Source organism: Coregonus clupeaformis, unplaced genomic scaffold (genome assembly GCF_020615455.1).
Source record: "Coregonus clupeaformis isolate EN_2021a unplaced genomic scaffold, ASM2061545v1 scaf0249, whole genome shotgun sequence".
NCBI classification, from domain to species: domain Eukaryota; kingdom Metazoa; phylum Chordata; class Actinopteri; order Salmoniformes; family Salmonidae; genus Coregonus; species Coregonus clupeaformis.
Window position 1 is genome coordinate 119,585 of NW_025533704.1, and position 22,204 is coordinate 141,788.

Here is a 22,204-nt window from a genome sequence, read left to right on the forward strand (position 1 = left end):
TCTGTTTCACTAACCCATTAATAACACACAAGGTAAATGTTTAAACCCGATAGGCTAGGGCGTACCAAGGGATGGATAGAGACTTTGATCCACTGATGGCTAGCTTTAAGTCCCTTAATAGGTTTAGATTGTAGTGTCCAAATATGTGCCATGACCCTCTGTGCGGGTTTGATCAGTCCAAACTGTGCAGAGTAAAGAAATGCCCCCATTTTGAATTGTTCTCTTTTGTCTCTGTTTTGCAGATGAGATGCCCAATGGTGAAAAAGGTCAGTGAAGGGTGACGCCCAACAATGTTCTTTCACCTCACACATCACTGGCTTTGAGCAGAGAACTTTGTATGAGATAATTATTATGGGAAACTTTGGTTATGTCTTGCAGGACAGAATGTATCCCATATTAGGTTGGCAGTCTTGGTCTATTGGATGGTGGAAACCATGTTTTTGCAAATGTGAAAGCACATTAAGGTACAACTGAGGCTGCATGTAATGTGGCTATTCCACCTCCGACTTCAGTGTGAATGTGTAAACACGGTCGCTGGTTTAAACACTGTAAATGTGGAGGGTCTACATGTCCTTGGCAATAGAACTGTTGTACTACTGTGGCTCAGTGGTCAGTGGTGACGACCGACTGGTCAGAATCTACACATTCCCCCGGCGGACCGGCTGATCCAGGCCTGTTGATTCAGCTGACGCTCCTGCCCCCCCATGTGACCATCGCGCTGGCATGTTATTGGCCGCCTGCCGATGGCAGGCTTTGACCTTGGGAGCAGCGGCAGCATCTTGGGCCTGTGGCTTCGTACAGTGGGGGGCATAGTTCTGCTCCCACACACAGGTTTAGGCTAAATTTATCCCTGGGCGGGCACTGCTATGATTTTATGTACTTCTCTGAATGTATTCAATCGTAATTGTGCCAAAAATACTGTAATTGTGCTTCAGAATGAGAATCGTCTCAGATTTTAAAGTCAAAAATAAGATTCAGTCAGAATTTGCACAAAGATGAAGTCTGAGTAAAACTATCATACAGTAAGTAAATGACACATTTTAACCCTGTAATGTATTTCATCCATCAACTAAATCCCCTCACGGTTAAGCACCAAAACAGTGAATCTGGTTCAGCCAAATGGTTGTAAAAGTCTTCTGAATTTTTCTCCCTATGTATCGTTGAAGGGAAATTTTGTTTTAGGTGATCATCTACACTCAGAAAATATCCCACTGTATTGATATTGTGCACACGTGTACGAACGAATACAGTGTATTTTACTGTACGTGTCCCAATCTGTGTGTGACTGAAGGGAAAATGGCGAGTGAGATCGGGCATACAGTGAGTAAGTATGCCCATTTGTGAGAGAGTGAGTATGTTAGAGGCTAGATGTGGAGGTTTTGTGCTATAAAAAGCAGCTCTTCCATCCCTGTTATATTTGTCACATACTCAGAGAGTGTTGCCCCAGACAGTAGTGAGGCGCCCATGCCCACACCTGAGATATCCCTCAAGGTCTCGCCTCCACCCCCAGGTGGGTACCCATGCACTGGTGTCATACTCCTCCTTTCTCCCCTTCCTCCCCCTTTATTATGTTCCACCTTGCATACCCCTCCTTTCTCCCCTCCCACACTCTTCCCAGGTGATTCGTTTGCACACCATACTGACAACACGCGTGTTTGTTGTTGTGTGTCCACCGTTCTTATTTCTCTTCTTTTATAATGGGATTTCTCGACGGTTCCTCGATGACACACACATTCACACACAAACAATATGCATATAAGTCAAAATAGTCTACGTGCGATCCGAATAAGTCAACTTCCTGATAAGCAGCACATATGATGCACATAATTACGTAGTTGCACTGCTGCTAACACACTCCCGTGCTTACGTTGCTGTGATGCTCTGTCCCCAATACTGGCTTGTGCTTTCTCTACCAAGTACAGTGGGGAGAACAAGTATTTGATACACTGCCGATTTTGCAGGTTTTCCTACTTACAAAGCATGTAGAGGTCTGTAATTTTTATCATAGGTACACTTCAACTGTGAGAGACGGAATCTAAAACAAAAATCCAGAAAATCACATTGTATGATTTTAAAGTAATTAATTAGTATTTTATTGCATGACATAAGTATTTGATCACCTACCAACCAGTAAAAATTCTGGCTCTCACAGACCTGTTAGTTTTTCTTTAAGAAGTCCTCCTGTTCTCCACTCGTTACCTGTATTAACTGCACCTGTTTGAACTCGTTACCTGTATAAAAGAAACCTGTCCACACACATCAAACAGACTCCAACCTCTCCACAATGGCCAAGACCAGAGAGCTGTGTAAGGACATCAGGGATAAAATTGTAGACCTGCACAAGGCTGGGATGGGCTACAGGACAATAGGCAAGCAGCTTGGTGAGAAGGCAACAACTGTTGGCGCAATTATTAGAAAATGGAAGAAGTTCAAGATGACGGTCAATCACCCTCGGTCTGGGGCTCCATGCAAGATCTCACCTCGTGGGGCATCAATGATCATGAGGAAGGTGAGGGATCAGCCCAGAACTACATGGCAGGACCTGGTCAATGACCTGAAGAGAGCTGGGACCACAGTCTCAAAGAAAACCATTAGTAACACACTACGCCGTCATGGATTAAAATCCTGCAGCGCACGCAAGGTCCCCCTGCTCAAGCCAGCGCATGTCCAGGCCCGTCTGAAGTTTGCCAATGACCATCTGGATGATCCAGAGGAGGAATGAGAGAAGGTCATGTGGTCTGATGAGACAAAAATATAGCTTTTTGGTCTAAACTCCACTCGCTGTGTTTGGAGGAAGAAGAAGGATGAGTACAACCCCAAGAACACCATCCCAACCGTGAAGCATGGCGGTGGAAACATCATTCTTTGGGGATGCTTTTCTGTAAAGGGGACAGGACGACTGCACCGTATTGAGGGGAGGATGGATGGGGCCATGTATCGCGAGATCTTGGCCAACAACCTCCTTCCCTCAGTAAGAGCATTGAAGATGGGTCGTGGCTGGGTCTTCCAGCATGACAACGACCCGAAACACACAGCCAGGGCAACTAAGGAGTGGCTCTGTAAGAAGCATCTCAAGGTCCTGGAGTGGCCTAGAAAATAGAAAATCTTTGGAGGGAGCTGAAAGTCCGTATTGCCCAGCGACAGCCCCGAAAGGTCTGTATGGAGGAGTGGGCCAAAATCCCTGCTGCAGTGTGTGCAAACCTGGTCAAGACCTACAGGAAACGTATGATCTCTGTAATTGCAAACAAAGGTTTCTGTACCAAATATTAAGTTCTGCTTTTCTGATGTATCAAATACTTATGTCATGCAATAAAATGCTAATTAATTACTTTAAAAATCATACAATGTGATTTTCTGGATTTTTGTTTTAGATTCTGTCTCTCACAGCTGAAGTGTACCTATGATAAAAATTACAGACCTCTACATGCTTTGTAAGTAGGAAAACCTGCAAAATCGGCAGTGTATCAAATACTTGTTCTCCCCACTGTATGTCACCGTTGTGTGTGTGTGACTGTATGAGGTACTGAAATATTGTATTGGAATATGGAATTATCCACAGGAAGTCCATTCAGTGTGAATGAGGAAGTATAGGTTTAATTGTTACATTCAGCAGGTAGCCGTCAATAGATTCCATTGCTTGTGTTACATTGTAATTAAGTCTTGTACAAGCTTGCTGAATAAGTAAAACTCTACTTCCTTGAAGTTTCCAGGACTAGCTATAGATGTGCAATGACCAGATTGGTAACATCCCTACATTTTTACTTGGTAGTTGGCAATGAGATGGAGAACTATTTATAATTTGTATCAATTTTGAACGCCTGTCATGCATTCAGACATGACTGTCAATGGAAAGACCCAATCTGGTTGCTGGCTATCTATGCTCATCCATGCCCAGCCAGCACCTCATATATACTGCAGTGTTTTGAGAGGCTGTCAGTGCTTTTGCTCGAGGCTTGCTGCTCCAGCTTGGCGTTGTTATCTGCCGTACAGAACAACCGGTAGAGACTGAGGGGAAGGATCCACAGCCCATAGAGGTGCTTAAGCCTGTAGAGCCTCAGCCTGTGGTTGCTAAGGAGCCAGAACCAGTAGAGAATGGGTCTAAAGAACCAGAACCAGAGGCGGTTGCGGTCAGGGCTAAAGAGCAAGTAGAGTCTGTGAACTCTGAAGTAAAGGAGGAGGCCCCGTCCCCTTGCTCACCCCCACCGCCTGGTAAGTATAATTCACTCAGTCTCAAGCCATTCACAGTAAAAGCGCATGCTGTTTACTATAACTAAAGCTATAACTGAAGGCCCAGAGTTTTTCCTGATCAGGTCATGTAGTTAGGAAAAACTCCAGGCTCTACTCATAAATAGTAACAAGCGCTTCCGTTCAATTGTCCCACTCTCAAACCATTGATTGAAGCAGTTTGACTCTAGTCTGTGCTAGAGTCAGATTCATAGTGTTGGTCTTGGCTAAGGCCCTTTATATTCTCCCAATAGATTGTATGGGCCAAAGTTCCATTCAAATCAGGCAATGTATTGATTGAATCTGTATGAATCAGGGTTTTATTTGGATTGAAGCGCTGTTTATAATGACAGACAGAGACACCCTTTCCCTCAATGGCCGCTATGACCCAATGTGATGGACTTCATTGGCATTTACAGGACAACAGCCATACATTGGTTCATGCTTTGCTTTCTGCAGAGTGTCGACTAGTGCATTTTTATATACATTAAGTTCTAAGGCCCCCAAAGTTGTGACTGATAGCTTTTTCATGGTAAAACGGCACATGTAGGCTACATGTAAATGCAGCACAGTTCAGTGTGCACTTTATGGCACTTACAGTTGGAGTTAACAGTTTGCTTGTATTAGAAAATGATGACTGAAAGAAACTTAGTGCTGTGTGAGTGGAGGAGATAGACGGTAAGTTTAATCTGTGAGAGCCTTGTCCCAATTCAGCAACCCCCTTACCTACGGTGAAGGAGGAAGCAGAGCCAGTTGTTATGGAGGTTACCCAACCTCCAGAACCAGTTGTTACAGTGGTTACCCCACCACCACCCCCACCTCCAGAACCAGTTGTTACGGTGCAGGTTACCCCACCACCACCCCCACCTCCAGAACCAGTTGTTATGGTGCAGGTTACCCCGCCACCACCCCCACCACCAGCAGGTCTGGAAGAGTGTGTGTCTGTGCGTATGCAAGAACGTGTGTATATAGGTAGGCTACGTTTATGTGCGTATGCACGAACATGTGTTGGTGTGTGTGTGTATGTGTCTATGTTTGTGTGTGTGTGTGTTTTCTGTGTCTTTTCTTCTCAGTACAGTTTACAGACTGTTTCTAGCTGAGGGTCTAGGTTTCATAGTGAGATTATAATGTAGCAACAAGCCCTTGAACGCTCTCTCTATAACGTCCTTATTTTAAAGAAATAGCGCCCCTTGTGTGCACTTCCAGTAATACCGTATACCCAGGTATGGTACAGAAACGGTATGAAAATCTGGATACCACCCAACACTACTCTCTATAATGTCTCTGGAGGTGGAGCTGAGCTCAGTTACTCTTTTGATCGACGACAAGCAGAGGGTTTCTCAAGTAACAGGGCTTATCTTGGATAGTTAGGTCTTAATCTTTCGTATCCCTTGTGGACATTCTTGTGTTCTTCTGGCTGCTGCTTGTCAACTTCAATCTCTCTCTTCCTCTCACAGTGCTTCTCACTTGTGCTTCCAGCTTTCCTAAACCAAGCTTGTGGTGTTACGCATAATTCCTTTATCTTACGTACACGTGTGATCTCTCACATCACCGTCCACTCCCATCCCATAGACACTGGTGTGGTCTCTCACAGGACACGCTTCGATCTCATGATAAACACGTTTGTGGTCTCGTACACTTCATCTATCCATTTCAAAGACATGCATATGTGGTGGTGTTGTGTCGTGTCAGTCCCATGTTCTGTCTTGTCTTGCATGCTTTGTCTTGTGGCTTGTCTTGTTGGCCTGCCGTGCCGGTGATGGACTTGGAGCTTTTTGATAGGTGGGTCTGTGTCAATCACACCTTTATTGCAGATAAAGATGATGACGCTACAACCAACACCCCATCACCACCGCCCCCACCAGGTTGGTAACCATGACAAACCATCCCCCCTTTCCCACCGTTTCAAGTCAGTTACCATGGAGACTCCACTATGTGACAGTGCTCCCATCAACACCCCAAAAGTCATTTTTGCTGGAGACAGTTACTGTGGGGAAGAGTCTAACTATAGAGAACACTATGGATAGATTGTGGATGGGTCTCTTACCTGCCAGTCTTTTAAACATCAGGTTTTTCTCAGACCTTTGGAATATATATTCCTGATGTGCATTTAATACTTGCACATGGCATCTTGCTGGTTAGAATATTCAGGATCAGCTCTTAAACTATTGCAATATATGTTTGTGCATATCACATACATATGTTGTTTACATGCATGCCAATTCAAAAATGCCAAAGCATAATTCTTACAAGCACATAAACCTTTAATTATTATAATTCTCAAATAAAGGTATGGATGTGAAGATCACATCTCACATGTATACTGTATATATACACACACACCTTGACTTTTTCTACATTTTGTTGTCTTACAGCCTGAATTTAAAATTGATTAAATAGAGAATTTGTGTCACTGGCCTACACACAATGATGTCAAAGTGGAATTATGTTTTTTTGTTTTTTTTAACAAATTACTTAAAAATGAAAAGCTGAAATGTCTTGAGTCAATAAGTATTCAAACCCTTTGTTATGGCAAGCCCAAATAAGTTCAGGAGTAAAAATGTGCTTAACAAGTCACATAATAAGTTGCATGGAATCACTCTGTGTGCAATGATAGAGTTTAACATGATTTTTGAATGACTACCTCATCTCTGTACCCCACACATACAATTATCTGTAAGGTCCCTCAGTCGAGCAGTGAATTTCAAACACAGATTCAACCACAAAGACCAGGGAGGTTTTCCATTGCCTTGCAAAGAAGGGCACCTATTGGTAGATGGGTAAAACAAAAAAAGAGCAGACATTGAATATCCTTTTGAACATGGTGTAGTTATTAATTACACTTTGGATGGTGTATCAATACACCCAGTCACTACAAAGATACAGGCGTCCTTCCTAACTCAGTTGCCAGAGAGGAAGGAAACTGCTCAGGGATTTCACCATGAGGCCAATGGTGACTTTAAAACAGTTACAGAGCTGAATGGCTGTGATAGGACAAAACGGAGGATGGCTCAAAGACATTGTAGTTACTCCACAATACTAACATAAATGACAGAGTGAAAAGAAGGAAGCCTGTACATAATAAAAATATTGCATCCTGTTTGCAGTAAGGCACTAAAGTAAAACTGCTAAAAATGTGGCAAAGAAATTAACTTTATGTCCTGAATACAAAGTGTTATGTTTGGGGCAAATCCAACACACCACATCACTGAGTACCACTCCTCATATTTTCAAGCATGGTTGTGGCTGCATCATGTTAAGGGTATGCTTGTCATCGACAAGGACTAGGGAGTTTTTTTGTTTAAAAAGAAACGGAATAGAGCTAAGCACAGGCAAAATCCTAGAGGAAAATCTGGTTCAGTCTGCTTTCCAACAGATACTGGGAGACAAATGCACCTTTCAGCAGGACAATAACCTAAAACACAAGGCCAAACATACGCTGGACTTGCTTACCAAGACGACATTGAATGTTTTCACTTTTTCATTAAGGGGTATTGTGTGATGGGTGAGAGGGGAAAAACCAATTTAATCCATTTTGAATTCAGGCTGTAACATGACAAAATGTGGAATAAGTCAAGGGGTGTGAATACTTTCTGAAGGCACAGTATATATATACACACATACCACATATGCTCATAATGTATACTGTATGTATATTATATGTTATGTATATATGATGATATTATACATGTATTGTTTTGGTTTGTCCTAGACCTCAACTATGTTGATACCATCCCGGTTCTCTTATCTTGAATTGTCTTATATGTATTCATATTTAATTCATTGGAAATTGTTGGTAAGAGTAATTGGAAGTTTCATGTCATACTTTTTCCGATTACAAGGCCATAAGGACAATTTGTCATACTTTTTTTTGTCAATCATCACAAAGGGTCAATAGCAATATTCCTCACCAGAGTCAAATAAATTGACTAGTTAAAAACACAAATTAATACCAATAATACTGTGCTTTCTTTCACAGAGGATGCCAATACACTCAAGAAACTCTCTATTGAGATGCCTAGTAAGATCTCTCTGTTAATCATACAACTATAGCTCTGACCAAACTGGTCATTTTGATCAGAATGTTACAACTGCCTGGATGTAGGAAACATGTTTGGAGACATGTTTATTTCTAGAAGGTGTTTTGTGTGATTTTTTTAAGTTAGTTATTTTTCCAACCTTAAGATATGAGATTGTTAACGGTGAAATATATTGCATTAACACCATAATTGACAAGATTTTATATATTTTTATGAAAAAGGAATTATACGAATTTAAGGATTTTAAGGGTCTCCTTTTCTGCAATTTTTTGTTTGGCACATAAATGTTATACATATTTATGTGAACACATTTGGAACTCTGATCATAATGCAACGATACATTTAGTATAAAACTGTATTTTAAGAAATACAAAGGCATCAAAGAAGATTCAATACTGATTATCCTCCCTGGTGAAACCTAGCAATATACAACAATGTACATAGTTACGGCTTTTGATTAGCAGCTTGCATCATTTATGTCAGAATTCCTCAGGGCTCAGCTTGCTTACTGTTAGATGTCTTGTATTGCTTGCTGGTCCTGTATGTTTGTGTGTGCTTGCTTCCGTGGACTTTACAGTACTATTTCTTATAATATGCTGTAAATTTCTCTCTGTCTTTGTTTAGATGATAGCGTCCATGTGTCAGCCATGGGGAGAAAAGACTCAGGTAATACTATGTAACAAAAGCCATAATAACCATCCTATCAGATGTGAAGTTTTCAATAGCAGAGCTCCAGAATAGCAGTATTCTCTATGGATCAAGCCCACCCACAAAAAGTGTTAGTCTCTTAGCTAGCTCTTTTCATTTTCCCTGCATAGCTGGTCCAATGGAACCTGGCTTGGCATACTTTAAAAGCTCCGTTTTATTTGGACTATGTTGTGCTCCATGAAAAATACTGGTTTTCTAAAATGTCATAGTTCAACTCCTTCGTTCCTCTCCAATGCTTGTAGGACGCTATAGGACTTTTTGACATTTTCATCTTTTTCAAACATCATGGGAAAATGAATGACATTTCACATAAGGAAGAAGTAAATTCAATTATTGAAGTGCCCTAGTTGAGTGTTAGTCTTTGAGTCAGGGATGAAATAAACTGGGGTAGTGTAGCTGGGTCTTTTGCAGTAGGTAGCGAGGGTTTGGGCTAAAGGGACTCCCTACGTAGGTCTGTCTATAGCAGTTTCAACACATGTGGAGCATGGCGACTGCTGACATGAGTCCTAGTCCACTTAGTCTTTTGAGATCTCAAAGAAGACCGGATCATCTAGAAAATGAAGAACGTATCAATCTATATACTTTTGCACACAGCAAAGGAGTCCACTCCGAAATGGTATTCATTAAAAACCCGTAGCGCTTTTTCCAGTACAGGTATTTGTTCTATGTTCCATGTTCTTATGCTTTCCATGTTGCACAATGTTATGCTTTCCATGTTGCAGCTGCCATGAACAGCTGAGGAACAGTGTGAATGTATTTCTGTCTGTCTATCTACCTTGGGAAGTATATAACTTTCAGATGAATTCAGAGAAGTGTGCTGACGGATTGTTGAATCCCTTGAGTACAGTATGCGAGGAGTGTGTGTTGGTCTGTTGGTGTTGCGTTTTTGTGTGATGGTGTGTGTCCGTCTCTCCTGATCGACCAGTGTGGTCTCTAGGAGAGGGACAGGCTCCAGAGGACCTTGACAAGCCCATAGACACCCCACCGCTGTCCAGCCTGCTCATAGAAAGTCCCCAGGGCGGATCCATCACTGTGGGTGAGTGCCTGCTGAGTGAGCTCTCCTCTCACAGCTGCTGTAAACCAGAGATGATATACTCGTAGAGACATTTTAAAACCCTTACATGTATTAGATTTGTACTGGTCAAGGTCTTTTAGATTTGACTCTCACCCCTGTTAAGATGAAAGATAGCCTCTCTCTTTCTCTCTCTGCCTGTCTCTCTCTCTCGCGCTCTCTCTCTCTCTCTCTCGCGCTCTCTCGCTTTCTCTGCCTCTCTTTCTCTGCCTCTCTTTCTCTGCCTCTCTTTCTCTCTCTCTCTCTGTCTCTCTCTCTCTCTCTCTCTCTCTCTCTCTCTCTCTCTCTCTCTCTCTCTCTCTCTCTCTCTCTCTCTCTCTCTCTCTCTCTCTCTCTCTCTCTCTCTCTCTCTCTCTCTCTCTCTCTCTCTCTCTCTCTCTCTCTCTCTCTCTCTCTCTCTCTCTCTCTCTCTCTCTCTCTCTCTCTCTCACACACTATTGTATTTATTCTCTCCAAGAGAAGGGACCTCTGGTAACCATGTGTAGGACATCTATCCACCTCAAAGGCTATTCCCAACATGGACATGCTGTGTTTTACATGTTCACCAGGTGGAGACATCTCCTTTGTTGCCAAGGTGGAGGCCAAAGACCTGCTCCGTAAACCCACCATCAAGTGGTTCAAAGGGAAATGGATGGACCTGGCCAGCAAGACTGGAAAGCACTTACAACTTAAAGAAACCTTTGACCGACGCACCAAGGTAGACACCCTCCCATGTATGGCTCTATGTATGTTAACACACACACACACACACATTGATCCCCTAGCTGTCCATCCGATTCCTATGTATCGCCCCGCAGATTCACACATTTGAGATGCATATCATCAAGGCCAAAGACAACTATGCTGGAAACTACAGGTGTGAGGTCACCTACAAGGACAAATTTGACAGCTGCTCCTTTGACCTAGAAGTGAAAGGTTTGTTGCACTGTTTGAGTCTGTCATACAGCAAAGAACACACACTGAAACACAAGCAATAATAATATAATATACTGTGTTATTGTTTTGCATTATTGTCTTTCAGAACTGGAACAGTCACAGAGTGTTGATATTCGATCAGCTTTCAAAAGAAGGTAATGAGAGCAACACAGTCTGACCACATTATTTAGATTTTTTTAAACAGCCAGTTAGTAGACTAGCCAAGTTTTCAGTCAACAACAGAGTGATATTTTTACAGTTAGCGTTTAGATTTAGCGTTTGACTTATGAGTATCCTTTTTTCTCATAATGATAAATATGACAATAATAACATTAAACAAAAACTTCACTGGTTTCGAGCAAGATTCATTACACATGGCAAATAAACTTGAAAATGTACATTTGAGTATCAGATACGTGGGATACATTGTGGCTCAGTAGGAAAACCATGGCACTTATCACAAACCAACATGAGAACATAGTGTTTGAAACATAATGGCCATGAAATCGGATGTGATTAACCTTTATTAAGGTAATTACCAATCAACGTGTTCAACAGCTCAAAGGCCAATGCTTGCATTTGAAACTCCCTCCCAACAATGTGTCAGAAAGCAACGCAAAACATCCCAGACCCATAGCATTATCCCAACGTAGCTGCTCAGTGATGCTCCTGCAACACAGCAGAAACATTGTGGAAATGTTGTCATATGCTGGCTGGGATCGCTCTCGATACTCCTTACACAAACCAGTTCGTTAGAAGCATTTAATTGGAAATGAACCGAAAGGGTTTTTGTGTAAGCCACCAATCATGTGTTAGTCTGGACCTAATGCATTTGATTGAAGTCAGTAGCCGCTGCTTTGCGTTGTTCTTTTAGCATTGTTTATCTAGTTGCCTGTTACTGTTTCTACTCTGATTAAATCTCCATTAATCTCTTCTTGTTAACAACAGCAGTGAAGGACACGAGGATGCAGGGGATCTTGACTTTAGTGGTCTTCTTAAACATAGGTGAGAGTCACTGTCGGTCCTCAAGGGGACAGTCTTATTTTCATTGTTATTTTTTACTATGCCCTTGTTTTGGGTGTTTACCTCTTTTCTCTTTATTTTAGTTTGCCCCAGCAACCTCCATTGACTCTTTTACTCTTCCAAATTGGTTTCTTATTTTAACACATGGTATATATGTGCATTACAATATAGTATAATATATTAAAGAGTGCAGTATATTAGTTAGTACATAGGTGAAGTACCACGTACTGTAAGAGTACATCATTTCATTAATATCAGGTGCTACAGTGAATCACATACAACGTTACTATTTAGTACACTATCTACTCTCACATATTGATAACTTTTGAGTTTCTTTTTTCATTTGTAAATACAAATCTACATTTTTTTTCTTGGTTCAAACAACAGCATGTTTTTTCAATGTACTGCCATGAGTACAATAGACCTAGGCAGACCGTGACACTTCACTGAGGTAAAATTACACATTTATTTGGGCTTGTCTCTTCTTCTTCCCTACATATTCAGAAACCAAAGGTTAGTAGAGAGAATACCCTAGGTAATTAAACGATTAGACCTTACTGCGGGGTAAGTACTATAATCCTGTAGCGTCCCCAGCATGGAATGTAGCTCTAGGATCTGGAACAAGCAAGAGTGTTGGCCTACTGTAGCACGGTAACACTTCATTTACAGCCGACATTCTCAAATGCTCCATTAACAATCAGTAAGGATGGAAATGGACTTTGCGTCATAAAGTATCTCTGCTGTTTGGGATGACCACTTTTTTGATCAACAGTAGAGTTCAATAATACTGTGTTTATGAGGCAAAATGACTCCCATTTCGGATCATTAATGATCTGCTAGTGGACCATTTTATGAATGATGCTGTGAAATAGTGTTATCGCTACATTGTCATTTTATTTCAACTTAGAAATACAAGGCACATATCACAATGTTTATTTCAGTCTACACAGTAATTGCCTGAAAATAAACAAGAAGAGAGATGCATAAGAATGAAATAATAATTTCATGCTTTTTTACCTCCAAAGCTTTCCGACATTTGGGAAAATGTCCATGAAAGAACGGACTGATTGAATGATCTTTATTTAGCTGCCTAATGTATCTACTCACGCCCAGGGCAACATGCTTATTAACCTGGATCTCACAGATCTAACATCCCCTATGGACGCCTAGCCTTCCATCTCTAACACGGTCAGAGCGTCTCTGAAGTGGTGATGAGTGAACACACTGAGACACAAGGCAAAGGGATGGGCAATGTGAATAGAAAGAGAAAGAATGTAGACAGTCTTTATCAGCAGCAAATCTCGGAGTAAGAGCTCCCCATATTCCTGCATGCAGAACCTAGCTCAGTAGTTTTTTCCCAAATTGTTTCATTCTATTGAGGTGTCATGTTTATCCCACCCCCAAGGAACAAAAGTAGCCTAATAGCATTGATCAGTTTATGACCTTCTTTGATATTCATTAATACAGCACTGATAAAATCCTAACTTTAATTTAGTTTCTCCTGCAAAATCTCACCCTAAAGGCAAGTAACAATTTCCAGACTAAAAGAACTCGACCCTGGTCAAAACCCCTACCTGAAACATATTCAACTCCCTTGTAATAATCTGATCCCTCTACTTGCCTCAGCAGTAAAACCCTTCCTATATGATATAATACATATAATAGACTAGCCACCCCCTCTCCCCTCTAACGCCTCATCCAGAGATGATGTCAGAGGACAGGTACAGTGCTTCAGAACACGCCCATCCCTTTGTGTGACATGTCCTGAGGAACTCAGTGGGGAGAGAGAGAAGGGAGTGAGAGAAAGTGTGTCTGATAAAAGGAGAGAGAGAGCGAGAGAGAGGGAGAGAGAAGAAGAGAAATGACTATAGAAACAAAGCAGATCAGTAGAACAGATGAGGGGAAACACTCTTAAACTCATTTAGTAGGTAGTTCCTATCTACAGTAGATGCAACAGAGAGTAGTCTTCCTTCACCACAGTCACCGTCCCTTTTCTAGTACCCTATCCCATTTCCCCACCCAATACCCCCCATAGGGAGCAGTTCCTCAGGACACGTCGCGATAGCCCATCGCGTGGCCCCAGCCCTCACACCCTCCCCTCGTGTCCTGCCCCAGGGAGCCCAAGCAGGAGGAGACCCCCGAAGTGGACGTGTGGGAGATCCTGAAGTCGGCCAGGCCAGACCAGTACGAGAAGATCGCCTTTGAGTACGGCATAACAGACCTGCGGGGTCTGCTCAAGAGGCTGAAGAAGACCAAGAAAGAGGAGAAGAAGAGTGAAGGTGCTGAATTGAGTGTTTGTCCATGCGACTGTGTATCACTGTTGGGATTATGCTGCACAGATGCACTATGGATTTAGATTGTTTAGCTCATAATCAGCTAATCTGTGATTTTTTTTAGGGGAAAGGCACACGTTTCAGTGGTTTTCTATAGGATGTGTAACCATTGTCATGGAATGTTGTATTTTTTGCAAAGCTTTTGCCAAGAAGTTGGATCCAGCATACCAGGTGGACAAAGGAGGGAAGATCCGATTAGTGGTGGACCTTGCAGACCCCACAGTAGAGCTGAAATGGTACAAGAACGGCCAGGAGATCCGTCCAACTCCAAAGTATGTCAAGCTTTTTCTTCTTTCTTAATGTGTTAGTCTTCTATATGTTTTTCTCTATTTCGTCTTTTCACAAATGAAAGGCATTTTTGGGAGTTCCTCATGAAATGTGTTTCATTCGTGGTTTAGTCCTCATTGCCAGTCCCCTGGTACTTGTAGTTTTTATCTGTTCCTTGTCACGTCTCTCAGCGTTGAAAAGCAATGGTTCACATGCTAGTGTTTCTGATGGTCTCGCGGTGTACACAAGCAAGCAAGGACGCATACACCCACACGTGCGCATCAAAATACACATTGTTTTACACCAATAATTGCTTTCACATAATGACACACACACATAGCCCTGTGTGACCCTGTTATGAACAGGGGTTTTCCTCTACTGCCTCACCCCTTGTAAACCAGGGACAACGCTGACCCTACATGCCCTTTACACCCATACAGAGCTCCCATTGTGCCCAGACACACACAGCCACAGCCCAGATCTCTGCACTGTAAACCATTGCCAACTGATGCCCAGTGAACAAATAACGTTCTCTCAACACTAATGTGGTGTTAATAAGATGCCACATGCATCTCACCAGCGCATCAAGAACGTTATGTGTTTGCAGGGCAGTGCGTGGCCCTGAGCTACATTTGAGTGGAAATGTACTGTTTGATGTTTTAAATAATGGTCCTTTGCTATTAACTACAGGTCCTTCTCTGTACAGGGAAATGGCAGTACCTTCTTCACAGGTCTTTAACTGACTCTGGCTTTGTAACATTCAATGGATGATCTATTATTTTGATAGCTGTGTACCCCACCAATGTTAGTGTACCAGAAATATAATATGGCGTAGTTTAAGTGTATTGATCTTACCACATCGTTAATGGGAATGTATAACGAAAAGTGACTTTTGTTATTTTCTTAGCTCTCTCTGGAAATCATTTGTATAATTAAGTGATAATGCCCGAGTAGCCAGTGTTTGGAGGATATATTGCCACGGGTGTTGTTAGGCCTGAGACAAAGTCAACGGCCGGCAAACCGTGTCAATATATCCTCCAAACACCGGCTTCGAGGGCATTATCACTTTTATACAACGGGTAAAACATATTCAAATAATGATTGACATATTTTCATTAAAAACATTATTTAGATGAATGCATTCATACTATTTCATCCTTCCACAAGATATAGTCCCGACACAAATCTAGGGTTGCTACCCAAGCCGGCTGGTCGTTCGTTCTATTGGTTCGGTTGCCAGAGACGCGACCCAGTCGTTCAGTCTTTTTGTTCTGTATCTATGGACGCAACCCAGTCGTTCGTTTTAAATGTTCCATTGCCATACTGGCTGGCAACGTTCTTATCCCTTGCTTGCTAGCAAGTCAATTACGGCTAATTTACAGTCACGTCAAACAGTACAGCCAGAATAACAACAGTAGCTGCATTTGCATTTGTTTAAGCTGTTTTCTAGTGACATTTATTCGGACACATCCATAACACTGAGCTAATGAGGCGATTTCACCTGGCATAGAAAATGTGCTCTCTCATCAGGATACTGTTGTTCAGAGGAGCTAGCCAACAACACAGCTAACACAATCACTTAAAACTGAAGCTGGAAAGACTTCAAACTAGCTGTGCTTCGTTTCGTTGTACCTTTTTTCAATTTAATTTTTTTTGTATATACAGTGGGGAAAAAAAGTATTTAGTCAGCCACCAATTGTGCAAGTTCTCCCACTTAAAAATATGAGAGAGGCCTGTAATTTTCATCATAGGTACACGTCAACTATGACAGACAAAATTAGAAAAAAAAATCCTGAAAATCACATTGTAGGATTTTTAATGAATTTATTTGCAAATTATGGTGGAAAATAAGTATTTGGTCAATAACAAAAGTTTCTCAATACTTTGTTCTATACCCTTTGTTGGCAATGACACAGATCAAATATTTTCTGTAAGTCTTCACAAGGTTTTCACACACTGTTGCTGGTATTTTGGCCCATTCCTCCATGCAGATCTCCTCTAGAGCAGTGATGTTTTGGGGCTGTCGCTGGGCAACACAGACTTTCAACTCCCCTCCAAAGATTTTCTATGGGGTTAAGATCTGGAGACTGGCTAGGCCACTCCAGGACCTTGAAATGCTTCTTACGAAGCCACTCCTTCGTTGCCCGGGCGGTGTGTTTGGGATCATTGTCATGCTGAAAGACCCAGCCACGTTTCATCTTCAATGCCCTTGCTGAGGGAAGGAGGTTTTCACTCAAAATCTCACGATACATGGCCCCATTCATTCTTTCCTTTACACGGATCAGTCGTCCTGGTCCCTTTGCAGAAAAACAGCCCCAAAGCATGATGTTTCCACCCCCATGCTTCACAGTAGGTATGGTGTTCTTTGGATGCAACTCAGCATTCTTTGTCCTCCAAACACGACGAGTTGAGTTTTTACCAAAAAGTTATATTTTGGTTTCATCTGACCATATGACATTCTCCCAATCCTCTTCTGGATCATCCAAATGCACTCTAGCAAACTTCAGATGGGCCTGGACATGTACTGGCTTAAGCAGGGGGACACGTCTGGCACTGCAGGATTTGAGCCCCTGGCGGCGTAGTGTGTTACTGATGGTAGGCTTTGTTACTTTGGTCCCAGCTCTCTGCAGGTCATTCACTAGGTCCCCCCGTGTGGTTCTGGGATTTTTGCTCACCGTTCTTGTGATCATTTTGACCCCACGGGGTGAGATCTTTGCGTGGAGCCCCAGATCGAGGGAGATTATCAGTTGTCTTGTATGTCTTCCATTTCCTAATAATTGCTCCCACAGTTGATTTCTTCAAACCAAGCTGCTTACCTATTGCAGATTCAGTCTTCCCAGCCTGGTGCAGGTCTACAATTTTGTTTCTGGTGTCCTTTGACAGCTCTTTGGTCTTGGCCATAGTGGAGTTTGGAGTGTGACTGTTTGAGGTTGTGGACAGGTGTCTTTTATACTGATAACAAGTTCAAACAGGTGCCATTAATACAGGTAACGAGTGGAGGACAGAGGAGCCTCTTAAAGAAGAAGTTACAGGTCTGTGAGAGCCAGAAATCTTGCTTGTTTGTAGGTGACCAAATACTTATTTTCCACCATAATTTGCAAATAAATTCATTAAAAATCCTACAATGTGATTTTCTGGATTTTTTTTCCTCAATTTGTTTGTCATAATTGATGTGTACCTATGATGAAAATTACAGGCCTCTCTCATCTTTTTAAGTGGGAGAACTTGCACAATTGGTGGCTGACTAAATACTTTTTTTCCCCACTGTATGCATAAAAATGATGCCAGCTGATTCATGATTTCGACTGGCTGAGAAACGCTGCCTGCCTGTCTGTCTCGTCCTGACTCCCGACACTTTCATTACAATGGGACAGCTGGAGATTGTTTCAATATTAAAATTCAATGTTGCAAATGTCGGAGAGACAGACAGCAAGGTTTATACAAATCTCTGCTGTTAAAAACTAAATGTTAGTCTAAAAGAAATGTGAGATAATGTCTAGATGCTTTTTATAGTGGAGATCATGTTTATAAATTGCCTGGCTAGGCTGATGAGACAGTGGATTGCGCAGTCAGATGGAACAGAGTAAATAAGCATTTTAACGTCATAGATTTAGCCGGTGGTAACTTGTGGAAAAGATAACGGCTGGAATGCGGTTTTAACCAATCAGCATTCAGGATTAGACCCAACCGTTGTATAACTACTTTTAATACACATACTTTTGAAATTGTCGGAAGGTAATCTCATCACTCAATCTAACACCTGTATTAATCGATGTTACGAGACCTCTATGTACCCTCAAAATGGCAAGTCTGTCCTTAGATTATAAAAAGTGAAGGGTCAATCTCAGGCTACTCTCAGTAGAGGTTGTTCAAAGCCAAGCCAAGTTAAAGCCATCTGGGAGGTTATTTCAGTTTTCTGGTCCCTTGTCTCCAGTGGTGTATTTCCCAGAATTCCCTGTTATAAAGATCTCTCTCTCTCTCTCTCATTTTGTTGTAACACTATTGGTTGTTACAGTCCCCTCCTCTATCCTTCTGTCCTATCTGTCTGTCTGTCTGTCATGGTGCTCGTCCCTTCTCTCTGCTATAACCACTTCCTCCTCTGGCTCCATTCTGGCTCCACTGCTGACCTTAAGTCAAAGGAAGTAAGTCCACCCGTCCTACATCTCTGACCTCTGGCGTGACCCCAACCCTCTGTCTACTCTGTTCCCCTGGATGTGCACTGACAACCCACGCTGATGCATGTTGGGATGTGTTTGTTTGTGAATGGGGGCAGGTCTCTGTAAATAAATGTGGTTGTATATCTGCACATTACTATGACTTCAATGACAAAGGTTTTTGATTAATAAACTAGCACAACTTTTTATTCTTAAAATGATTAAATAAAAAATAATAAAATAATACGTATTTCTGCTTTTAGAAGACACAAGTAAGCAAAGGCAACTGTCTTTAGCTCAGTGGATGATATGAAGTCTTGAAATAAATAAAAACTTTCTCTCCAAGTGCATATAGTCACAGTATGTGGATATACAGTGATTTTATTGATTGATGGACTTGCTGCATAGGTTTATCTTTGAGCAAAAGGGCACACAGCGGATCATGGTCATCAACAACTGCTGCCTGAATGATGACGCTGCCTATTCTGTAGCCGCGGGAGAAGAGAAGTGTACCACAGAGCTGTTTGTCAAAGGTACCCCTCTCTATTCCATCACCCTTCCATCATCCTTCCATCATCCTTCTCTCTTCCTTTTTATGTCGCTCTGAGTAATTAGTGTGACCAGAATGTGGTCTCTCCACAATTTCACACTCCACTGTTTGTAATTATATTGATGCCTGCCCCTCTTACCTTTCTGCAGAGTTACCAGTGAAGATTACTAAAGAGATTGAGGCAGTGAAAACGACAGTGAACGAGAGGATTGAGTTGGAGTGTGAAGTGTCTGAAGAAGGAGCTCAAATAAAATGGTGTGTGTGTGTTTTCCCTTGTGTCCCTGTGTGTGTGTGAGTGCCTCTGAGGCTATAACCTTTTGTCTTCCCCCTCAGGTGTAAGAACGGCGTGGAGGTCCCGACCGGGCCCCGGTCACGCTACCGTGTCAAGTCTGAGGGGCTGAAACACTGGCTGATCATTGACGATGCCTCAAAGGAGGACACAGGAACCTTCTCTGTCATGGCCTCTGGGGGCACCTCTGAGGCCAAAGTCCAGGTCGACTGTGTGTATTTCACTTCTCTCTTTTCTTCACACTTCCTCTCTTACTGAGAAACTGTAGATCAACTATATTGATGACTATTTTTACTTTGTTCTATCCTCTTATTGCTTGCCGTTCTTCCGTTTATCAGTGAAGCCACTGAAGATTATTCAGGATCTGCAGGACATGACAGTGCTTTTGGGCCAGCCCCTGAAGATGCACTGTGAGATCTTCCCTGGGAATGTTCCAGGTCGCTGGTACAGGAACGGACAGCTGATCCAGTCCAACGACCGCATCAACATCCTGCAAAGAGCCAAGTACGTCACCTCCCTCCCACTCGCCCATCTCCTCAGCCCCATACCTGTGTTCATGGGGGTTTCATACCTGGTCAAGTCATGTGGACAGGAAAGATTCTGGGCCCAAATCATGATTCACCATTAGGCCCATGTAACCTGAGCAGGAAAAACTCTGGGCCTTAGCCCTTCCCTCTGTCCTCCTGCTTGTCTCTAGTGTCTTTTTCATATTGGTTAAGCTGTCTTCTCAGGAGCAAGCCTACAGTATTAACTTGTTTTCTTGTTTTGACAGGAACCACCGATTAGAAATTGCGAACAGCACCATTCACGATGCCGGGGATTATACCTTTGTGCCAGAGGGATACAGTCAGAGCCTCTGTGCCAAAGTTCATATCATTGGTACAGTCATTTTAATGATACAAAACCATCCGAGGGTTGATAGGAATACTATAGAGCACTTACTTGTTTTCTTCCTTGTCCCGTTCCTACAGATCCTCCCAGGGTGCACCTGGAGAGCTTGAACTTCCCTGACAACACGGTGACCATTGTGGCAGGAAATAAACTTCGCGTGGAAATCCCCATCAGTGGAGAACCAGCACCCAGGGTGGTGTGGATGAAGGGAGAGAGGGTGAGTGCTGACCTGGGTCAAAATAGGCTTCATTGTGCTTAATTGTTGTTGGAAATACAGTCTACATACTGAATGTATGGGTACAACACAATCTACTATTTGCCATCGTAGGTAATCCTTGACTCGGGCCACCGTGTGCGAGCTGAAACCTTCACGGACCACACCAGCCTCACCATCGACATCGCAGAGAAGGAAGACACAGGAAACTACAAGATAGTCCTGCAGAACGAGGCTGGGGAAGCAACGGCTAGCGTCAAAGTCAAGGTGGTGGATATCCCAGACCCTCCTGAAGTTCCCCTAGTCCCGGAAGTGGGGGGAGACTGGTGCTCTATGACATGGGACCCCCCGATCTATGACGGAGGCTCACCCATCTTAGGTAGGTGTGTTTGGGGGATATATGCTAACAAGTTGGATATTCTGGTGTGTGTGTGATGTAGAACGATGCTTTTCCCCAAAGGCTACTTCATCGAAAGGAAGAAGAAGCAGAGTTCCAGGTGGATGAGGCTGAACTTTGACCTGAACAAAGAGACCACATTTGAGCCTAAAAAGATGATTGAGGGTGTCCCGTACGAGGTGCGCGTCTTTGCTGTGAATGCCATTGGCGTGTCCAAACCCAGCGAGCCATCCAAAGCCTTTGTGCCCCTGGGTGAGTTCTGAGTACCCACTGTTCGCTTGGCAATGTAAACCTTTGTGACAAAGCCAGTGAGGTGACACCTATAGTACAAAGGCATTATCCTGTTATATAAGCCAATACAGTTTATCCTGTGGTTATATCATACCACGATAGTAGGAGAAAAATGAAAGAGCCGGTGCTGTGATACTGTGTGATAGTGCAGGCCATTGCGTGGGCTGCCCTTCCCCTTTGCAGCTGTTCCTCTGACACCCCACTATTCCAAGCATTCCGCATTTTGCCTGTGACCTCCACTGGACGTGGCCAGAGCTTTAGGAGATATTAAATATGTCTTTATAATGGCTGCCAAATCATCTAGGGCTTATAGGTTTAGGAGATCAGCCTCCCACAGGGTTCAATAGGAGTTAAACGTGATGCAGAATGTAAGAATAGACGTTAAGAGCCGCCCCCTAATGAGATCTGATGAACAGATTGATGGCATACCAGCGCCAGCTAGAGGGGTTTCCCACACATATGGGCATGGGGTGTTTGTTAGGTATACTACATTGTATGCATTATACTGTACTGTAGATCCACTTTTGACAAGTCATAAAACATATGCTGTACAAGCAAGGACATGTTTGTGTGAAGTTCAAACCTTGTAACACTCTCACACTGATTGCCCTCAGCTGTGACCAGTGAGCCCACCATGCTGGTGGTGGATGATATCACAGACACCACAGTGACTATGAAGTGGCGTCCCCCAGACACCATCGGAGCTGCAGGCTTAGACGGCTACCTGGTGGAGTATTGCATCGAAGGAAGTAAGAAACATTCAATTGACATGCCTCTGTCAACGAATAGACTTTGTATTTTTTAACTAGAACCCACTTGACTTTTCATGATCAGGA

The 22,204-nt window shown here is 42.7% G+C and overlaps 1 protein-coding gene across 22 annotated transcripts in view; it reads left to right on the forward strand.

Moving 5' to 3' along the window:
• Positions 1-22,204, forward strand: part of LOC121543522 (myosin-binding protein C, slow-type) — a 38,332-nt gene that overhangs the window by 7,994 nt on the left and 8,134 nt on the right. For 3 of the 22 annotated variants that reach the window (XM_041853438.2, XM_041853446.2, XM_041853447.2), the window contains exons 2-26: positions 243-266; positions 1,433-1,510; positions 3,991-4,209; positions 4,939-5,196; positions 6,039-6,089; positions 8,204-8,245; positions 8,889-8,930; positions 9,898-10,008; positions 10,593-10,741; positions 10,842-10,959; positions 11,066-11,114; positions 11,908-11,964; positions 12,487-12,495; positions 14,098-14,261; positions 14,455-14,587; positions 18,716-18,724; positions 19,145-19,269; positions 19,436-19,541; positions 19,620-19,786; positions 19,914-20,079; positions 20,348-20,454; positions 20,547-20,683; positions 20,795-21,059; positions 21,141-21,329; positions 21,983-22,117. In XM_041853438.2, coding sequence (XP_041709372.2) covers positions 243-266; positions 1,433-1,510; positions 3,991-4,209; positions 4,939-5,196; positions 6,039-6,089; positions 8,204-8,245; positions 8,889-8,930; positions 9,898-10,008; positions 10,593-10,741; positions 10,842-10,959; positions 11,066-11,114; positions 11,908-11,964; positions 12,487-12,495; positions 14,098-14,261; positions 14,455-14,587; positions 18,716-18,724; positions 19,145-19,269; positions 19,436-19,541; positions 19,620-19,786; positions 19,914-20,079; positions 20,348-20,454; positions 20,547-20,683; positions 20,795-21,059; positions 21,141-21,329; positions 21,983-22,117 — 2,910 coding nt within the window. The remainder of the gene's footprint in view (positions 1-242; positions 267-1,432; positions 1,511-3,990; positions 4,210-4,938; positions 5,197-6,038; positions 6,090-8,203; positions 8,246-8,888; positions 8,931-9,897; positions 10,009-10,592; positions 10,742-10,841; positions 10,960-11,065; positions 11,115-11,907; positions 11,965-12,486; positions 12,496-14,097; positions 14,262-14,454; positions 14,588-18,715; positions 18,725-19,144; positions 19,270-19,435; positions 19,542-19,619; positions 19,787-19,913; positions 20,080-20,347; positions 20,455-20,546; positions 20,684-20,794; positions 21,060-21,140; positions 21,330-21,982; positions 22,118-22,204) is intronic. The other 19 variants (XM_041853442.2, XM_041853448.2, XM_041853441.2 and 16 more) reach the window with 18 other exon arrangements.